This window comes from Acipenser ruthenus, chromosome 51, assembly GCF_902713425.1.
Source record: "Acipenser ruthenus chromosome 51, fAciRut3.2 maternal haplotype, whole genome shotgun sequence".
Classification (NCBI taxonomy): Eukaryota; Metazoa; Chordata; class Actinopteri; order Acipenseriformes; family Acipenseridae; genus Acipenser; species Acipenser ruthenus.
The window spans coordinates 1981294-2000985 of record NC_081239.1 but is presented as its reverse complement, the minus strand read 5'-3'; the positions used below and the strand labels follow the sequence as shown (position 1 = coordinate 2000985).

The 19692-nt window shown below is 46.3% G+C and overlaps 1 protein-coding gene and 1 non-coding gene across 6 annotated transcripts in view; both read right to left on the bottom strand.

The window, feature by feature from the left end:
* LOC117398719 (spectrin beta chain, non-erythrocytic 1) overlaps positions 1–19692 on the bottom strand; it is an 82650-nt gene that overhangs the window by 18930 nt on the left and 44028 nt on the right. For all 5 annotated transcript variants that reach the window (XM_059015938.1, XM_059015942.1, XM_059015940.1 and 2 more), the window contains 18 exons: positions 19310–19425; positions 18023–18135; positions 17616–17803; positions 16805–16922; positions 15431–15589; positions 14077–14379; positions 13172–13325; positions 11752–12095; positions 10577–11103; positions 9273–9410; positions 8041–8797; positions 7156–7358; positions 6311–6401; positions 5777–5923; positions 4738–5001; positions 2739–2963; positions 1948–2037; positions 606–896 (listed from right to left, as the gene is read on the bottom strand). In XM_059015938.1, coding sequence (XP_058871921.1) covers positions 606–896; positions 1948–2037; positions 2739–2963; positions 4738–5001; positions 5777–5923; positions 6311–6401; positions 7156–7358; positions 8041–8797; positions 9273–9410; positions 10577–11103; positions 11752–12095; positions 13172–13325; positions 14077–14379; positions 15431–15589; positions 16805–16922; positions 17616–17803; positions 18023–18135; positions 19310–19425 — 4228 coding nt within the window. The remainder of the gene's footprint in view (positions 1–605; positions 897–1947; positions 2038–2738; positions 2964–4737; positions 5002–5776; positions 5924–6310; positions 6402–7155; positions 7359–8040; positions 8798–9272; positions 9411–10576; positions 11104–11751; positions 12096–13171; positions 13326–14076; positions 14380–15430; positions 15590–16804; positions 16923–17615; positions 17804–18022; positions 18136–19309; positions 19426–19692) is intronic.
* Positions 5671–5742, bottom strand: trnae-uuc (transfer RNA glutamic acid (anticodon UUC)). Its single transcript has one exon. It is a non-coding gene; the product is annotated as a tRNA-Glu (tRNA).

Here is a 19692-nt window from a genome sequence, read left to right as displayed (position 1 = left end):
CTCACTGTACTGTAAAGAGTTCAGGAAAAGCTTACAACGTACAACGTTCTGAGTACAGCTGTGCAAAGCATGCTGTTATCTGGCTGCTATCAGGGACAGAATGTTTAATTACCTGAGAAAGAATCAATAGAACTGACCTCACCTGACCTTGTGCAAAGCAGGAGTTGCCTGGTGAACATGTTGCTGACACACAGAGGTAATCCAGCACTAAGCTTTGCAAAGGGGTGTAGAGACTGTATGTAGGTGTTTGTAAATTGTCCAAAATGTGACGTAAAATCTAATATATGGCTGCCAAACCATGTGACCAATCGTATTCATTCAGTTGTGGATATTAGTTCCCATTGGCATCTACAACTCTGAAATTTCAAGAGATTTTGTGCAACGGTTTTCATTTTATGCAACTTAAGGTTTTGTTGGCTGAACGAAAAAAAAAAAAAAAAATAATAATAATAATAATCATCATCTTAACAACAATAGGCTCCCCAGCCGAAGAAGAAGAAGAAGAAGAAGAGGAAGAAGAAGAGGAGGAAGAGAAGGAAGAAGACACAGAAGAGCATGAAATATTTCTGGGATTGCTTTGCCCTAATTCAGTCCCAGACGCTCACCTTGGCCTTCTCGTCTGACATCATGTGCAGCTCCTGCTCCCCCATCCACGCCTCTGCCTCGGCTGCGTCTGCGTAGAACTGCTGGGCCCTGTGAGCCTCGGTCAGCCGGCCGTGCCTCTGCTCCCCCTCCGAGATCAGCTGGCTCCACATGTCTCTGAGCTCCGCCAGCCTGCCCTCCAGCGGCCCCGCCCCCCCATCCTCCTCCTCGCCCCGCCCGCGCCTCATCGTCAGCCCGTGGGCCTGGATGTCATCTATGCGGGGCTGGTGCCCCTGGATCTCCTTCTGAAGAGTCTGAGAGAGAAAGAGGGGTGAGATGACTTCAGTCAGGGACTGAATACACCATCCAGACAATCACAATCCATAGCTCTTAGGATCACCAACAAGTCTTTTATACTTTACAGCTATGGCCAAAGCTTTCGCATCACCCTATAGCAGGGATCTCGAACCCTGGTCCTGGAGAGCCCCAATCCTGCAGGTTTTCTAGGTGTCTTTACATCATCAGTGGCTAAAGATCTGGAATACCTGTTAATCTTGACTAATTAAGCCAATAATTGGTGCAGTTAAGTAACTGGGAGCTTGGTTCAAACAATAACCAGAAGACCCAGTAGCTCTCCAGGACCAGGTTTGGAGACCCCTGCCCTGTAGAATGAACTCATTTTGCTTCATAAAGTTGAATGAAACCTGCTGGATAATGTTACGTTAACATATTGAATTACACACCACTTTGTAGTTTTCCATATACTTAACGAAACACTGACAAAAACTGAAAAATGTGTGACATTTCAAAATTGAACGTGAAATACTGTAGACACCGGTAGTAGTTTATTTGATTCCGTGTTAAATAAAATATCGAAATTATAAGTTTGTTTTTTTTAAATCTCGGTCCTAAAGTTTTAAGTGATGCAAAACTTTTGGCCATCGCTGTATATACACAGTTCCGGGCCACTTTATTGGGACCTGACTACCAGATTGGATTTAGCATTGCCCTGGTGTGGGGCGTGTTCTCCTGGTATACCCTGGGTCCCTTGATTAATCTGGAAAGCCAAAAGAATGTTCACCTTCCAGCACCTTGTGGAGTCTATACCACATCGTGAGGACAAAAACAAAGTACTCCCTGGGGGCATCTTTGAGGGCGTTTGTCATATCAGACCAAATGACTTGTAAACGTGAAGCTAAATTATGTGATAAAGATCTGTGTCATTGATATGCCCAGAGATTAAAACAATGTGGCAATGAGATGGTTGATCTCGACTGGACACCACCTGTACTGGAACTCTATGGACTGAACCACAGCATGCAGCCGTGTGCAGACTGTCTGACCGGGAGGGCTCTGGACGTGTACCTGGTTCTTCTTCATGAGGAGCTGGACGGAGGGCAGATCTTTCCCGTGGTCCATCGAGGTGGCCAGAGGCATGCGCTCCTTCACCCAGAGCTGAGACAGGAGAGAAGAGAGAGGAGAGGGAGATGTGGAGCGAGAGGAGAGAGAGGGGAGAGGAAGAGAGAGAGGAGAGAGGGGAGAGAGAGGAGAGAGGGAGGGAGAGAGGTTATTTGTCTCCAGATTGAAGGTGTAGATAGCAGGTGTACACTTTTATTAAAACTTGTTTGCAGAGTTAGGAACATTTCAGATGTACGACAGATCTCCATAACCAAAGTGTTCATAAGTGAGGTTCTGCTGTACCATCAAAAAAATGGTGAAGTCTACACAATAAACAGCTATGGCCAAAAATTTGCATCCCCCCTATAGAATTAACTAATTTGCCTTCATAAAGTCAAATGAAACCTGCTGAATAACGTTACGTTAACATCTTGAATTACATATCGTGTTGTAGTTTTCCATATACTTAACGAAAATCTGAATTGAAAAACGTGACATTTCAAACTCTAACATGAAATACTGTACTACCATTATGGCTTCCGGTAGACTTTAGCGACATCATTGTGTAGTTTCTCTGATTACACAATGTTAAACAAATGATCTAAATTAAATGTTCATATACTTGTTTTTAAATGATGTCTCAAGACTAAAATTCTGGGTGATGCAAAACCTTTGGCCCCAGCTGTACAGTGATGTATTCTGATACATCCTAATGCAGACGGCCTGGCGGGGTGTGTGAGAATCTCTTGGGCTCTTACAATCTCATCCTCCAGATCCCTGTTGAACTGGTGCTCTTCCTTGGAGGCCAGCAGCTTCATGCGCCGGGCTCGCAGGGGATCCAGCAGCAGCTGGAAACGGTCCTGCACCCCCCTCTGCTTGGTGTCCACCTCCACAGTGTTGCTGTCTTCCTGGGACAGCGCCAGGGCTTGGCTTTGGAGAGCTTCCACCTCCTTCTCACGCACCTCCATCTGATTCTCCAGCATCTGAGACACGGGGGGAGAAACGTAAGCAAACAAGGTAACCTCTACAGCAGTGGCACTCGAGTCTGGCCCTGGAGATCTATTCCAGTCCAGGTTTTCACTCCAAGGCTCGTAGGCTCAATGAACTAAGAGGCAATTAACTCATTTAGGACCTGGTTGGAATAAAGACCAGGACTGGAATAGATCTCGAGGACCAGGGTTGAATATCACTGCTCTACAGCAGTGCGGTTCAGGTTTTGGCCCAGTGTTTTGCATATTAATTCAGTCCTCTACAGATTATTATTATTATTATTATTATTATTATTATTTATTTCTTAGCAGACGCCCTTATCCAGGGCGACTTACAATTGTTACAAAATATCACATTATACATTATTTCACATTATACAGATATCACATTATTTTTACATACAATTACCCATTTATACAGTTGGGTTTTTACTGGAGCAATCTAGGTAAAGTACCTTGCTCAAGGGTACAACAGCAGTGTCCCCCACTGGGGATTGAACCCACAACCCTCCGGTCAAGAGTCCAGAGCCCTAACCACTACTCCACACTGCTGCCCTACTACAGATGACTTTCATAGGCCACACATGCATGACTTAAAATAGGAATATGAGCTCTGAACCCCAGGACTGGGTGCAGCAGCAGCAGTAGCAGGGCTAGTGTGAGTTTCTAACCCTACTCAAACTCCTGGCTCCTGATCATTTCAATATTAATAATAATAACACTAGACTTCATTGAGGGGAGCTCTGAACCCCAGGACTGGGTGCAGCAGCAGCAGCAGCAGGGCTAGTGTGAGTTTCTAACCCTGCTCAAACTCCTGGCTCCTGATCATTTCAATATTAATAATAATAACACTAGACTTCATTGAGGGGAGTTCTGAACCCCAGGACTGGGTGCAGCAGCAGCAGCAGCAGCAGGGCTAGTGTGAGTTTCTAACCCTGCTCAAACTCCTGGCTCCTGATCATTTCAATATTAATAATAATAATAATAATAATAATAATAATAATAATAATAATAATAATACTACTAGACTTCATTGAGGGGAGTTCTGAACCCCAGGACTGGGTGCAGCAGCAGCAGGGCTAGTGTAAGTTTAACCCTTGCTGTATCGTGTAGCAGTATCTCGATTGATTTACATTTTCAAAACATTTAAACATTTGCATTAAAACCATTTAAACACTGAGGTCTGGATTCACAGACCCTGATTAGCCTAAATCGTGGACAATCTTACCCAAAGTAGCATTAGGGAGTCCAAGATTAACACTTAACAGGGTCAGTGAAACCAAGCATCAGACTTCCTGGGATTGCTTGCTACCAATCAGAAAAATCCATCATAAGAATCACATTTTATAGATAACATTGTGTGTGTCGAGGTCGGTATGTCTACAGCTAGGGCCAACAGTTTTGCATCACTTAGAATTTTAGGGTTCAGACGTCATAAAAATAAAAAATAAAAACTATATGATGTAATCAAAGAAACTACACAATGATATCGCTAAAGTCTACTGGAAGCCATAATAGTAGTACAGTATTTAATGTTAGATTCCGAAATGTCCAATTTTTCAATTTTTGTCAGCGGTATATATTCAATATGTTAAAAGTAACATTATTCAGCAGCTTTAACTCGACTTTATAAAGCCAAATTAGTTCATTCTATAGGGTGATGCAAAACTTTTGGCCAGAGCTGTATATTTGAGTGGTTAAATATTTAGGCACAATTATCCTGGACTCTGCTGCCCCTCCTTTCTCTATCAGGCCCCTGCTCCCCTACCTGCTGTTTCTGGAGCAGGATATTGACGCTGGTCAGATCTTTCCCGAAGTCATCGCTCTGCAGCTGCCCTGACAGGTTCTTCAGCCATGAATCCAGTGAAGAGCAGCTCTGTGTGAAGAGCTCCGCCCTGTTGGCGTCGAAGAGGCACTGCGCTTTGGTCTGGGTGGTGCTCTCAAGCTCCTCCCACAGACGATGCAGGTCAGCGAGCTTCTGAGTAACCACAGGTTCGAGTTCCGGCTTTTCACACACCAAGGCCTTCCCCTCCTACACACACACACACACGAAAAAAAAAATTGTAAAGCCTTAGCTAGCACTCCTTCAAAGGCGCCAGTGATTTGAATTGGTTTTAATGAAGCATTGGCTAGCACTTGTTTAAAAGGGAGACCTAGGATCATGTTGCTTGTGCAAATAAGAGGTAAGAATGTGGATTTTAAAGAAGTTTTGGTTTGTACTCCTTTGAAGGGGGGGGCAGTGATAGCGTTAATAAAGATGACGAATACAAGCTAATTAACGTGATCTTAATATTTCGACTGTGTTTAAACATTTCGGATGTCTGCCTGTGTGTGTCTCTGTGTGCGCGTGTGTATCTGGTGTGTGAGACTGGAGAGTATCTGTGAGCATGTCTCTGTGTGTGTGTGTGTGTGTGTGTATTATTTAATTATTATTATTATTTATTTCTTAGCAGACGCCCTTATCCAGGGCGACTTACAATTGTTACAAGATTATACATTATTTCACTTTATACAGATATCACATTATTTTTACATACAATTACCCATTTATACAGTTGGGTTTTTACTGGAGCAATCTAGGTAAAGTACCTTGCTCAAGGGTACAACAGCAGTGTCCCCCACTGGGGATTGAACCCACAACCCTCCGGTCAGGAGTCCAGAGCCCTAACCACTACTCCACACTGCTGTCCAAAATATAGTATTCCCATACCGGGAGTCGAACCCGGGCCGCCTGGGTGAAAACCAGGAATCCTAACCGCTAGACCATATGTGTATCTGTGTGTGACACTGTGTAATCATGTACAGACCTTGTCAATCTTGTCCAGCCAGTCTTTGTTGGACCCCAGCTCAGCCATGAAGGCCTGGTGTTTTTGCCACTTGCTGTGGAGGTTCCGAGCCTCGTCGTAGGACAAGTCCTGAGCGGTGAGCATCTTCTCATTGATCCAGAGAGTCAGCTGGGAATCAAACAACAGCACAACGTGAGTGCTTCAGCCACACCTCCAAACACTCCCACAGAGACCACAGCAATCCCACAGCAAAGCGATTCCTTCTGTGTAGCATCTCTACAACAGCGGGTACACCGTACTGCTGCGGCAGCACTACAATTAATGCAGTCCCTGGAGTCTTAATGCAGTGTCGTGGTGCAGCACTCTAAAGTGCCCCCCTTTCCTTTTGAATCTCTTGCAGGTAGGATAGGGAATGCAAATTAAAAAAGGGGGGACCTTTTTGACCGTTGCACCGTGACGCAAGTGGTAAGCTCCCCGCTTATTTATCAGATGATAAAGTTTTGAAATGATTTTTCAGCACACATGAATGGATTGCTCCCAGTCCCCCCAGTTTACCTCCTGGCTGTCCTGGAGGAAGTGCTGCAGCTCCCGGTTGTCCTTCAGCTTGGCCAGCAGCTCAGTGGCAGCCTGGCGGTTCTTCTGATGTCTGAAAGGAGACAGAAAGACAGACGCTTTACTCTCTGCTCCACTGTACCCTGCACAAGCTGGCTTTGGCTTGTCCTCTCTGTGCTCTCCCTCCATCACCCTCTCCATTGTCAGAGTTGGCTTTTCCCTCTCTCTCTCCCTCTCCCTCTGGATGGAGTCAGTCTTCTCGAATCACCTTCTCCCTCTCCCTCTCCCCCTCACCTCTCGTGGATGGAGTCAGTCTTCTCGAATTATCTCCCTCTCCCCCTCACCTCTCGTGGGTGGAGTCAGTCTTCTCGAATTATCTCCCTCTCCCTCTCCCTCTCCCCCTCACCTCTCGTGGATGGAGTCAGTCTTCTCGAATTATCTCCCTCTCCCTCTCCCTCTCCACCTCACCTCTCGTGGATAGAGTCAGTCTTCTCGAATTATCTCCCTCTCCCCCTCACCCTCACCTCTCGTGGATGGAGTCAGTCTTCTCGAATCACCTTCTCCCTCTCCCTCTCCCCCTCACCTCTCGTGGATGGAGTCAGTCTTCTCGAATTATCTCCCTCTCCCCCTCACCTCTCGTGGATGGAGTCAGTCTTCTCGAATTATCTCCCTCTCCCTCTCCCCCTCACCTCTCGTGGATAGAGTCAGTCTTCTCGAATCACCTTCTCCCTCTCCCTCTCCCCCTCACCTCTCGTGGATGGAGTCAGTCTTCTCGAATCACCTCCCTCTCCCCCTCACCTCTCATGGATGGAGTCAGTCTTCTCGAATCACCTCCCTCTCCCCCTCACCTCTCATGGATGGAGTCAGTCTTCTCCTGGATCTTGTCTGAGTTGGCGTTGCCCTCGCTCATCAGTTTGCGTCCCGTCTCCACCACGCCGCTGATCTTGTCCTCGCTGGCGTCCATGGTGGTCAGGAAGTCCTCGTGTTTCTTGATGGCTGCCTCGGCTCCCTGCAGCGTGGAGGGCATCTCTGTGTGGGAGAGCACGTACTCCTGGGGAGAGCGGGGAGAGGGCGCGCGATTCAGGGGCTTTAGTTACAGGTGCAATTTCAAAACTATGACTGGGGTGCAGCTGTGCAGCTGCTACGTGGGCCGCTATCAAGGAAAGAATGTTTTTATTGCCTGGGAAAGGGGCGAAAAATGAACAGAACTGACATCACCTGACCTGGTGCAAGCAAGAGCCGTCTGGTTACAATGTTGCCGCAACTTGCTTTTTCAAAGGGGTGGAGAGACTGTATAAAACAGCAGGCACTTGAGAGGTGCGTCCGAGAAGCAGAGTCCTCTCCTGCCTGTGCTTCTTCCAGAGGATTAGGTCATTGATCACTACTTCGTTTCTAGGTGCTACATTGTTGTGTCTAATGCTAAATGTTTAAGCAACATGTGTGTAATTTTTGATTACTGGAATAAATAAAACAAACTTGTTAAACTCTGCTTAAATCCTTGTTGTGTGTGCGCTCCTTCACACAGAGAAACACAAGACACAGAAATAAATCATTTAGATTCCTTACAAGCGTTGGGGGTTCTAGTTATAGAGTGATGGTATGAAGCTCCAGAGCTTTAAAAGAGACTGTTTGTTAGTGATGGACCCTGACACGGTGTGCCTGTGTGTCAGTGTATGTGTGTGATAGACCCTGACACAGCGTGTGTTAGTGACGGCTCTCTATACAGTATGTACCTGGTTGTTGAGAAAGCCCTCAGCCTGCTTGACGTCCCTCAGGAAGGTCTGGAAGTCGAAGGCTTGGGCCAGCAGATGGCGCCGGTTCTCCCACATCTGCCTCAGCTCGTTCCAGCCCGTGTCCAGGGCCTGGAGGCGCTGGCTCAGGAACATGTGCTGCGCGTCCGTCTGCCCCTGCGTCACCTCCTCCCCCACCGCCCGCATCTTTTGATAGTCCTCCTTGTAGTTGTCCACTTCGTTCCTGATGTTCTGGTGCTGGGCGAGCAGCCTCTCAGCCTCTGTGAGCGAGGTGGGGTTGTCCTCCGAAGCGATGGCCGTCTGGGTGCGCGACAGCCAGGACTGGAAGTCATCCAGATCCCTCAGGAAGCCCTGGATCTTGCCGGCCTCTCCCAGGCTCTCCTCCCTGGCCTTCATGGTGTTGTTGAGGTCCTCCCACACCTCCTGGATCTCAGCGAGCCCGGCCTGGATCTCGGGCTTCTGGCTGGGGTGTTCCTCCCCCAGTTTGGTGGCCTCTTGGTTCAGGTCGTCCAGCTTGCCCTGGATGGCCTCCAGGTCCCGCTCCATGCCGGTCAGCTTCCTCTGCAAGGCCATGACTCCGGCCAGGTCGTTGCCCAGCCCCTGGGTGGACTCGATGACCTTGGTCTTCTCCCTCATCCAGGACTTGATCTCGTTGCACTCGAGGTGGTAGTTCTGGATGTTGAGCGCAGAGGTCAAGGCTTTTTTCTTTTGGTTGGCGAGGTTCTGGAATTCTCTCCACCTTCGAGGGAGGGAGGCAAAGGGACAGAGGGAAGAGTTAATATCCGTGGCTATCTCTAGTCATCTCGAGTGGTTTCCACTGAACCCCGCTGTGAACACAATCCACGATAAGCACCGTTGAAACTGAAACCTCCAATTCTACACACAGGTTTCTAATTAAGTTTCTCATCAAGTTTGATCCTTTTTTAACATCATGTAATCAAAGAAACTACAAAATTGTATTGCAAAAGTCTACCAAAAGCCATAATAGTAATACAGTATTTCATGTTAGACTTCAAAATCTTTCAATTCTTGTCAGGTTTCATTCGACCTTATGAAGCAGAGTTAATTCTACAGGGTGATGCAAAACTTCTGGCCAGAGCTGCAAGTGTGACACATAGGCAAACTTCTACATACCCCTGAATCCAATACCCTCAACAGCTTAAGAATACATCAATGTCACTCAGAAGCTGGCATCCCGTCACACTGGTGCCCACCTGGCATTGAGCTGGTCCTGCGTGCTGCACACCTCCACCTGACGCCTCTGCTCTGTGCCCAGCAGCTGCTGGGAGATCTGGTTCACGTCCTCAATTCGAGTGCCCAGGTTGTTCATCTCGGGTTCCAGAGTCTCAAACCTACCAAGAAGGAGCAAAGTTAGCAAAGGATCCAGAACTCAGGGGTCCCGGAACTTAGGTTCGATTTCACTTTAAAACACAGACAGACCCCTTTGTTCACGCAGCTGCCATCAAAGGAAGACGTCTATTTTCTTGAGCAATGTTCCTTTTCAGAGTCATAAAAACACACGTCTCTAAAACAGTTTGCTTATTTCACTAAAAATAGGTATTTCAAAATTTTTCATGATTAAACATGCTATGTAAAAGCAAAAAAAAATTAAAAATGCAATGTCACATTTAAAAAAATCGATCATTTTCTCTAATCATGATCATCTTCCTAAATATTTTTGAAGCGCTTACGTTAAAAACAGTAAATGCTATATTGTAGAAAATGTTGTTTATTATGTCCACCTTTTAAAGACATTCTATTTTCACTGTCAGTGAAATATCAAAAATGTTTAAAAATAACAACAGACGCATGAAATGTCCCCTTCTTGTATTGGACAGAGCGATCTTTAGCAAAAAGATTTCCGATCTTTGATAAAGCTGGTGTCTTTTTCATTGAAGACATTTTAAAGAGAGTTCAATCATTTAGCGGAAGCAAGCTAAACAGGCTGCCAGGTTCCTAAATGCGAAAGGCAGCGCGTCAATCAGGCAAGCGTTTGCTGTATTTATTTTACAGCGGTACAAATATTAAATAGTAAATTTAACGGAAATCGTGAAATCTGGGACAACCGTAAAAAAAATAAAGTCTTATAAAAATCAGTAACAAAATAAAACTTGGAACTCCAAATCATGAACCTTTATTAAAACAGACGAGAGCCAACTATTCCCTAGCCTACATCCATCGTCCTGGATTCTGAGTACAGTTAAGAGCTAAGAGTTCTACCGCAGCCTTCCCCGAACACGATGTATATTTGAGAGGTATGGAGGCTGTCCAGATTGAGTATTCAAATTAAAAAGTAGTTTTCTGATGCCCAGCGTAATCACGCGACACAAACTGATCATCTACAGGGGAAGAGAGCGAGGGAAGCAAAGCATCTTTAACTTTAGATCTCTCTAGATGACCATCTTAGCTAAAACTACAGCTAATAGATATATAGGAATTCCTTAGCATGTAAACACGACGTGCTGAATGCCCGTCCGGACTCCCTCTGGTTTCGAGGTACAGTTGAGAAACCCCTCACCTCTGCTGCACCACCTCCAGGTCTTCCAGCTTGTCTGGGATCTCCATGGCGTTGAGCCACTGCTCCTTCTCCCCGATCCACAGCTGGCAGGCTCCAGCCTCGCTGAACATGCAGTAGAGAGACAGGGCGTCCTGCAGGGCCTGTCGTCGGGCAGCAGCCAGGGCCACCAGCTCCTCGTAGCGCTGCTCGATGGCAGGGAGGCGCCCCTCCACTTGGGGGGAGCGGGCCTGCTCGGCGGGGAGGCTCAGGGCTTGTTCGTGGAGAGAGTCGATGACGGGCCTGTGGTTCAGGATCTCCTCGTCCACGTCTTTCTGCTTCTTGACCAGCGTCTGGGTGGAGTACTCGTCGTGCCCCACCTCAGGGCTGGAAACAAACCTCAAGGTGTCCAGGATCCAGGCCTCCATATCGTTTGCTTCGGCCTGGAACTGGTACAGGGTGACCGCCTCCCTGAGCCTCTCCTCGCGCTGCTGGGACACCTCCTCAAGGTGGCGCCACTGGGCTCGGATCTCTGCGATGCGTTCTTTAACCTGCATCGAAATGGGTGGTTTAGGGGTTTCCTCATAACTCATTTTTCAAGCAGCAAGGCTTATCGACTCTTGTAAATGGGTACGTGTTTTCATATAATTTGCGGTGTTTCACTAAGCTTAAAAATCAGAAACCGCTCTCGAAACTATAGATTCAAACTAGAAATGGGAGTTTTTGTGAATAAAAACAAAGCATGCCCGGGTGCATAATCTAAGGGGTGTGTTATATCAGATCAAATGGTTTGTAAGCATGAATATGGAAATGTGAAAAAGATCATTAACATGTACCCAAAGGTTACAAATAAAATGTGGCACTGAAAAGGTTTTTGTAGGAGTAGGACTTGACAGCTGTGTGGCGAGTATGAAGGCACAATCTCAAAGCGTTAGGCCTGTCTCATCCGGACAACACAAGGTCACATGACTCCGATATGGCAGCCATCTTAGGTCACAGGTCAAAGTTTCCACAACACTGAACATGGCGTTATAGCTGAAGTAGGTTACGAGAGATTAGCAGGAGTTGGTGTGGCAGTGGTGGGTTGACAAACTCACACTATCACTCCTTGCAGAAAGACGGCCTTCATGAACTCAATCAAAAGGTCAAGCCCCAGAATTTTCAGCCCGTAAATTCAAAACACAACAGCACAGACCGACCTGTGGGGCTCCGAAGTGGCCCTCCTCGACCAGCCCCTCCCCCACGCGCACACTCTGCTCCAGGGGCCCAAAGCGGCCCCCCATCTCGTGGCGGAAGGCCTCGTGTTTGCTGAGAAGCCTCAGTGCGGAGGTCAGGTCTTTCCCGCAGTCCTGGGTGGACAGGATCTGCTCCTGCTCTCTGATCCAGGCCTCCTCCTCCCCCATGTCCCACACGAACTTCCAGAGGCGCCGCGACTCCTCCAGTCTGGCCCGCCGCTCCCCGGCCAGCCTGCCCAGCTCCTGGTAGGCATCGTCCAGCAGAGTGGCCCTGTCTTGCACCAGCTGAGGATCGCATGGCTTGTAACCTGGAAACAAAGAAGAGGGGAGATGTTCTCGTTTCAAACCATTCTCTTTCTATTAATCTGAGCGCTACATTTAGTGAACGGCAGTTTTTCTACTGCAGTCAAGTAAGCTGCAATGCATTTTTTCTCAACAGTGTTAGATTCCATTTCATTTGCTAAATCTTTAACACGATTGGAGTGCAGGAAACTGTTCAGGTCACCCACAGCAAGAGCATCCCAATAGGATTTCAGCCACCACCAGTTAGAGATATTGAGGTACAGCAGTGTGGAGTAGTGGTTAGGGCACTGGACTCTTGACCGGAGGGTTGTGGGTTCAATCCCCAGTGGGGGACACTGCTGTTGTACCCTTGAGCAAGGTACTTTGCCTAGATTGCTCCAGTAAAAACCCAACTGTATAAATGGGTAATTGTATGTAAAAATAATGTGATATCTGTATAATGTGAAATAATGTATCATGTGATATGTTGTAACAATTGTAAGTCGCCCTGGATAAGGGCGTCTGCTAAGAAATAAATAAATAATAATAATAATAATAATAATAATAATAATAATAATAATAATAATAATAATAATAATAAATAATAATTAACAGGTACGGGTCTGAAGGTTATTCAAGCATTAAATGTTGTTTCTAACTTTTCAGCCATTATCAAAGAAATGCATGTCAAATAGAGAGGTCGGCTGTAGTGTTGATACACTAGGATGTGCATTAGTATTTAAAGTCTTTTCCATATACACACACAACTGCTGTGCACATGCAGTGTCAAGCACATTAATGTTGCAGTGCATCATAAAAAAATAACAGCACAGCTTCTCGCAGTGGCTCCTTATGATACCTCACAATTCTGTTAAAGGTTAAATGTTTAAACCTCTTTAAAATGGTTAGGTAATTAAACAGGTTCAAACAGGGGACCGGTGATAAAGTTTCCAGGTATGAAAATGGATTTTAAAGCACTAAAGGGGTGCGGTGATAACGTTTCTGATGCCAATAGGAGGTAAGAGAATGGATTAGCAGTCCTTTAACTGGGATTAGTGATCAGAGCTCTGATAAAGAGGCTGGAGTGGGAGGTGTCAGTTACCCTCTGCCTCGGCTGTGAATTTCTCTGCTCCGGAGCGCACAGCTTTGACGCGTTCCGCCTGGCCGGAGATATCAGCCTCCACCAGCGTGTGAGTCTGCAACAGCTCTTCAACATCATGCAAGTGCTTCCCACAGTCCTGGGACTGGAGACGAGCCTGCGAGACAGAGAGAGAGAGGGAGGGAGGGAGAGAGAGGGTGAGAGAGACAGAATGAGGCAGAGAGAGGGAATGAGAGAGGGAGAGAGACAGAATGAGGCAAAGAGTGGGGGAGAGAGAGGGAATGAGAGAGGAGAGAAATAGAGTTGAGAGATAGAATGAGGCAGAGAGGGAGAGAGAGAAAGAGGAGAGGGGAAAGAGATAGAGGGGGGAGGAGGAGAGGGGAGAGATAGAGGGGGGAGAGAGAATGAGGCAGAGGGGGAGAGAGAAGAGGGAGGGGAGGGGAGAGAGATAGAGGGGGAGGGAGGAGGAGAGGGGAGAGAGATAGAGGGGAAGAGACAATGAGGCAGAGTGGGGGAGAGAGAGGAGAGAAGTAGAGGGGGAGAGACAGAATGAGGCAGAGTGGGGGGAGAGGGAATATGAGAGAGGGAGGAGAGGGGGAGGAGAGGGGAAAGAGATGGAGGGGGAGAGATAGAATGAGGCAGAGAGAGGGAGGAGAGGGGCGAGAGATAGAGGGGGAGAGACAATGAGGCAGCGAGGGAATGAGAGAGAGAATGAGAGAGGGAAGGGAGGAGGAGAGGGGCGAGAGAGAGGAAATGAGGCAGAGATGGGGGAGAGACAGAGAGAGGGGGAGAGAGCACACACACACTCATCTCTTTCACTCACTTCAAGTCTATGCTGCACATGATGTAGCTCATCTCTCACACACACACACACTCCTCCCTCCCTCCCTCCCTCCCTGCCTCAGTACCTTCATGTCTCCCATCCAGTCCATGATGTAGCTCATCTCCTGCATGACTCTCTGCAGGTCCAGGTTCCTGTGCATTCTCTCCCTGCGTGCGGCCAGCAGCTCTCTCAGATACTCCCAGAGTCTCAGCACGTTGTCTCTGCGCGCCAGCACCCTGCGCACGTCGTGGTAACGCTCTGCCTCCAGCTCCCTGGCCACGGCTGCCACGGCCGCCACGCGCTCGCTGTACGCGCCGATATCCGTCTCGATGGCCTCGTGCTTCCGCGTGGCTGCCTCCACCGCGCCCAAGTCCACTCCGAAATTATCCTGAAAAACACACACGGCCATCTCCTTTAGGACTAGTGACACTAAACACTCCCTAGTGCTGACATTGAAGCACACCTTCATCCACATCTCTCTCTCTCTCTCTTGTGTGGCATTTGAAAATCAATGTCCCTAGAGTTTCTAGCTGTGTGTTGAGTTTGGAAAGTCATTCGATGGACTCCATTTGCACCTCCTGCAAAAGCGTGTGTTGGACAGTGATCGGGGATGTGAGTGATGGATTGCATTTCACCGCAGTCACAGTTGTAAGTTTTTGTACAGTAGTTCAAAGTAACATTATAGTTAAAATGTAAGGCTGTAGTTTATGCACGCCCCATAAGTTAGCATTAAAAGTATGTACAGTATTTATTGGAAGTGCTCATGACTTCAAGGTAATGTTGCATTTTACTTTGGCTATAGCCAGAAGTTTTGCATCACCCTATAGAATGAACACATTTTGCTTCATAAAGTCGAATGAAACCTGCTGAATAATGTGGGACAGATTCCCTGAATAAGATAATAATACATGAACGTGTATTGGAAATGTAACTGGATTAATTAAACTGTGTGTCTAGAGAAACCGGGCAAACTGCTGTGTCTTGAAGAGTCCTCTCTCTTGCAGACATACTGAACGAGGTGACCGGGGCTAGGTGGCGCCTGGACTGGATTAGGCTGAGCGGACAGTTGAATTATGTACAGATAATTCACACGTGCAACAACAACCGTTTTGACGCAAGGAAGACAAACTAGCGATGTCCCAGTGGAAAAGGACATTAAAACATCAAAGGACTGGGAGTTTAAAGAGGCAAGATACACAGATGATGTCATGAAAGTGGATGTTTAGCAGAGTGAAAAGACTATAAATATCCAAGCAAAACTAAACATGTTGCGCTGCACATTGAATGCAAAACAAGGTGCTGTCACTCTGCTAAGCGAAGCTGCAGCTCCGGGACTCTGCCTAAAAACGGAATCAAAAGACGAGGAAGCAAGCTGCAAGAGAGTTGGGGTGGGGTGAAAGGCTGTGATTTTGGGGTGCTGGAGGCTGTTTGAAGCTCACCTGGGACACCAGTCTCTGGTTCTCACTCAGCCACGTCTCCCTCATCGCTGCCTTGCGGTCAAACCGGGCAGCCAGCTGTTCCAGCTTCTCCTGGCGAATCAGCTCGTTACGAAGGGCCAGCTCCCGCTCGTGTTCGGCTTTCTCCAGGCGCTCCCAACCCTAGAGTGGGGGGGAGACGGAGAGAAAACTGAACAAGAATCTTCTGTCCAATTCTACTGATCCCAAGCCAGATATCATGTATTAAAACGAAAATACATTTTGCTAGAACATGTGCTTCTTTCGAAACTGTACATCGGGGTCCAATAAAGAAAAGATGCCTTGACCAGACTGCACCCAGCTACCTCCAGACCCTCATCTCTCCCTACACCCCCACTCGACCTCTCCGCTCTTCCTGCACTAGAAGACTGTCTACCTCCTCTACGCTCCCCTGCCTCCAGAGCCCGCTCCTTCTCCACCCTCGCCCCGCAGTGGTGGAATGACCCTACAGATGTCAGGACTGCCCAGTCCCTGACCACCTTCCAGCGCCTCCTCAAGACTCACCTCTTCAGACAGCACCTGTAGAAACTCCTCTTTTCCCTCTGGACCCTTATCACTCTTCCTTAAATGCGCTTTACTTGCTCTTATCTGCTCCCTATTTTACTGCATTTAATCCTGTACTTTAGAGTACTGTAATCTGTCACAAGTGTTATTTAATCTGTAGTATTTTGTATTTAATTATATCCTGATGTAACTATCACTGACACTGTTATCTGCTCCGTTACTGAATCGTATTTTGTCATTCTTGTACTTGCTAGAATCAAAGTCATCGTATTTATCTTGCTCTTAACTGTATTATTACTTGTACTGTGATCCTTGAAATGTATTTTTGTTTACGACTGTAAGTCGCCCTGGATAAGGGTGTCTGCTAAGAAATAAATAATAATAATAATAATAATAATAATAATAATAATAATAATAATAATAATAACGAATGGGAGTGCACTGCAGTGTATTGCCAGCAAAACAAACTTGACCCAAAGTGACAGGATCACTAGATGGCGTTGTCTTTTACTTCTGTAAAGACACTTTGACTGATCGAGCCTAGGATCCACGTGTCTATGACAGGCAACTAGAACTGAAGAGCAGCTCCTGAACTCGCAGTCAAAGCACCTGAACGCAGACTTAGCAACAAAAATAAACACTGTACATGCATTTGCAATAGGAACCAAACAGAAAATAAAGTAATAGGAGCATACAAAATATATATATAGTCTCTGTTGAAAACAGGAATATTTATGATGCAACAGAAAGATATTGGTTATTTTACTATGAGATGGAATTTTCGCAATGGTGCTATGGAAGGTCAGCAGGAACACCTCAAAAGGGGAGCGATACCTTGTTGATGTCGGAGATGAGCTTGCCCTCACGCGGGATGTACACTTTCTGGTTGTTGGCTCTCATTTTACTCTGAATGGTGAAGAGAAGCACCTCCAGGTTGCCCTTCTCTGTGAACCTGCAGACAAGATGAAAGAAAACGGATTGGTGCCCTGCAAGAGACACTGCGAGTCAAGAACGCACAGGGTGCGAAGGAGCAATCAGCAACCAGCGTCCTCATGCAATATCCCATGGGTAATGTGTAGTCTCTTCAATACAACTGCAGTGTGGAGTAGTGGTTAGGACTCTGGACTCTTGACCGGAGGGTCGTGGGTTCAATCCCAGATGGGGGACTCTGCTGCTGTACCCTTGAGCAAGGTACTTTACCTAGATTGCTCCAGTAAAAACCCAACTGTATAAATGGGTAATTGTATGTAAAAATAATGTACTTGTATGTAAAATAATGTGATATCTTGTAACAATTGTAAGTCGCCCTGGATAAGGGCGTCTGCTAAGAAATTAATAATAACTGAAACAGGCATGTAAACATTATTACACAATGAGCTGAGAAAATCATAAATGGTCTTGATAAAGTCAACCCAAGACACGACTTCAAATTCAGCACAGAAAGAAGAGCAAGAGGGCATGAATGGAAGAGGAGTAGAGTTTAGAACAGAAGGTAGGAAGCACTTTGCGACACAGAGAGTTATAAACGCATGGAACAGCCTACCAAGTGATGTAGTAGGATCTAAAACACCGATAACATCGGCCTTTTCTCGTTCCCAAACTGTTTCTGGACCCAGAGAGAGAGAGAGCCATGCGTTGCACTCACTTGGGTGGTTTCTCCACAGTCCTGTAGGTGTTGAAAGCCTGCAGCTGGTTCTGTACTCCGCTCAGCGAGTTGGCCAGCTGTCTGTCATTGAGCGTGATGATGGTGTGTTCAATCCACTGCAGCAGGTCTGAAGCCAGGGTCTCGTACTTCTCGATCAGCTTATCAGACTCCAGGACGTAGTCCAGCACCTGAGAAGACACACATAGAGACACGCTATTCAACCGATCCCCAGTCTCCTTACACCCCGGCTCCAAAGCGGATGTGAGCTACCGCCCCCTGGAGGACAAGCCCTGCGGGTGTTTGAGCTCACCTGGCCAGTAGGGGCCGCTGTAGAGCGGTGAGGAGAGCCCAGCGCCAGGGTCACTGCTCCCCAACAATGAGCTTGGAGAGCCAGGATGCAAACCTACCTTTCCAATTCTCTTGCCTTCCACAGCTAGAGCCTTCATCTTAGAGAAGTAGTGGTAGTAGGTGGCAACATAGGTGATAATAGACTTCTCATCCGGCTGGTCCACATTGACATCTAGAGAGAGGGAGAGAGAGAGAGAGAGAGAGGGTGAGGGTGAGAGAGAGAGAGAGAGAGAGAGAGAGAGTACTTCAGTTTGCCTCTCTCCTCTCTTCATTTCCTGACTAATCAAATCTGTCTGAATCAAAGTCAAGTATAATGTCCTGTATTATTATTATTATTATTATTATTATTTATTTCTTAGCAGACGCCCTTATCCAGGGCGACTTACAATTGTTACAATATTTCACATTATACAGATATCACATTATTTTTTACATACAATTACCCATTTATACAGTTGGGTTTTTACTGGCGCAATCTAGGTAAAGTACCTTGCTCAAGGGTACAACAGCAGTGTCCCCCACTGGGGATTGAACCCACAACCCTCCGGTCAAGAGTCCAGAGCCCTAACCACTACTCCACACTGCTGTATACAGCACATGAAGCCTGGGACAATGCATCGATACACCAAACCCTTTAATAACCGTCAATGGTTAAACTGCATATGGTTTCATTACAATATTCATTTCTCATAGGACTCCCTTAATTACATTATGTAGACAATAAAGTTGTTATGGCCAATGCATGCCTTCGCCAGACTGAACAGCCTTTATGAAGGGTTCTGTTTAATTAAACAATGATGGATTATATAGACTCCCAGGCAGCAATCAAGACCTTTTCTGAGTAATTGTGCCTTTATCTGATTTAATGATTGGTTTATTAAGTAGAAAATGTAAGCCTATAAAATATAGTAATGTTCTAGCAAAAACAATGGCACTAATAGTTATTAATTTGGAAAGTCATAGATTATTATTATTATTATTATTATTTATTTCTTAGCAGACGCCCTTATCCAGGGCGACTTACAATCGCAAGCAAATACAAATACATTGAAGTGTTACAATATAAGTCATACAATAAGAACAAGAAATACAATAATTCTCAAGTGTGACAAACCACAATTCAATAATACAGCAGATAATAGTGAAAGTTACATCAGGATATGATATAGATACATCATCGTCTCTTTTGGAAACCATGCGTTGATGGTAAAGAAGCCCCCCATCACCCCTGCCCTAGTACATGTCCTGGGATTTCAAAACAGGATTTTGCTTTACAGGATTAAGCGTGTAAGCGTGTGTGTGTGTGCGTGCGTGCGTGCGTGGCTTCAGTCCGAATGCAGTCTTACCCTCTGGGTCCAGTAGTTTGGTCAGGCCCAGCTCCTTCTCAGCCACATTGAAAGCGTTCTGGAGGTTATAGTGAGCATTAGACCTCTTCAGAGTGTCAAACTCAATTAGGTCCGACCTGAGAGAAAGAGAGAGAGGGAGTGAAAGAGAGAGAGAGAGAGAGAGAGAGAATTCAGGTGAGGTACACTGCAATACTGAGCTAGTAGCTTACACACAGTAACTGGAATAAAATTCTGAACCATGGTAAAAATGCAAGTAGTCTTTAGTTATATTATTATTTGTTTTAAGAGAAAAAAAATGTATATTGTCTGATAGCTTTGAGACTACAGTTCACTGACTTGAAAGACTTACTTTAATAATTAACCAAACATCAACTCATGAACCT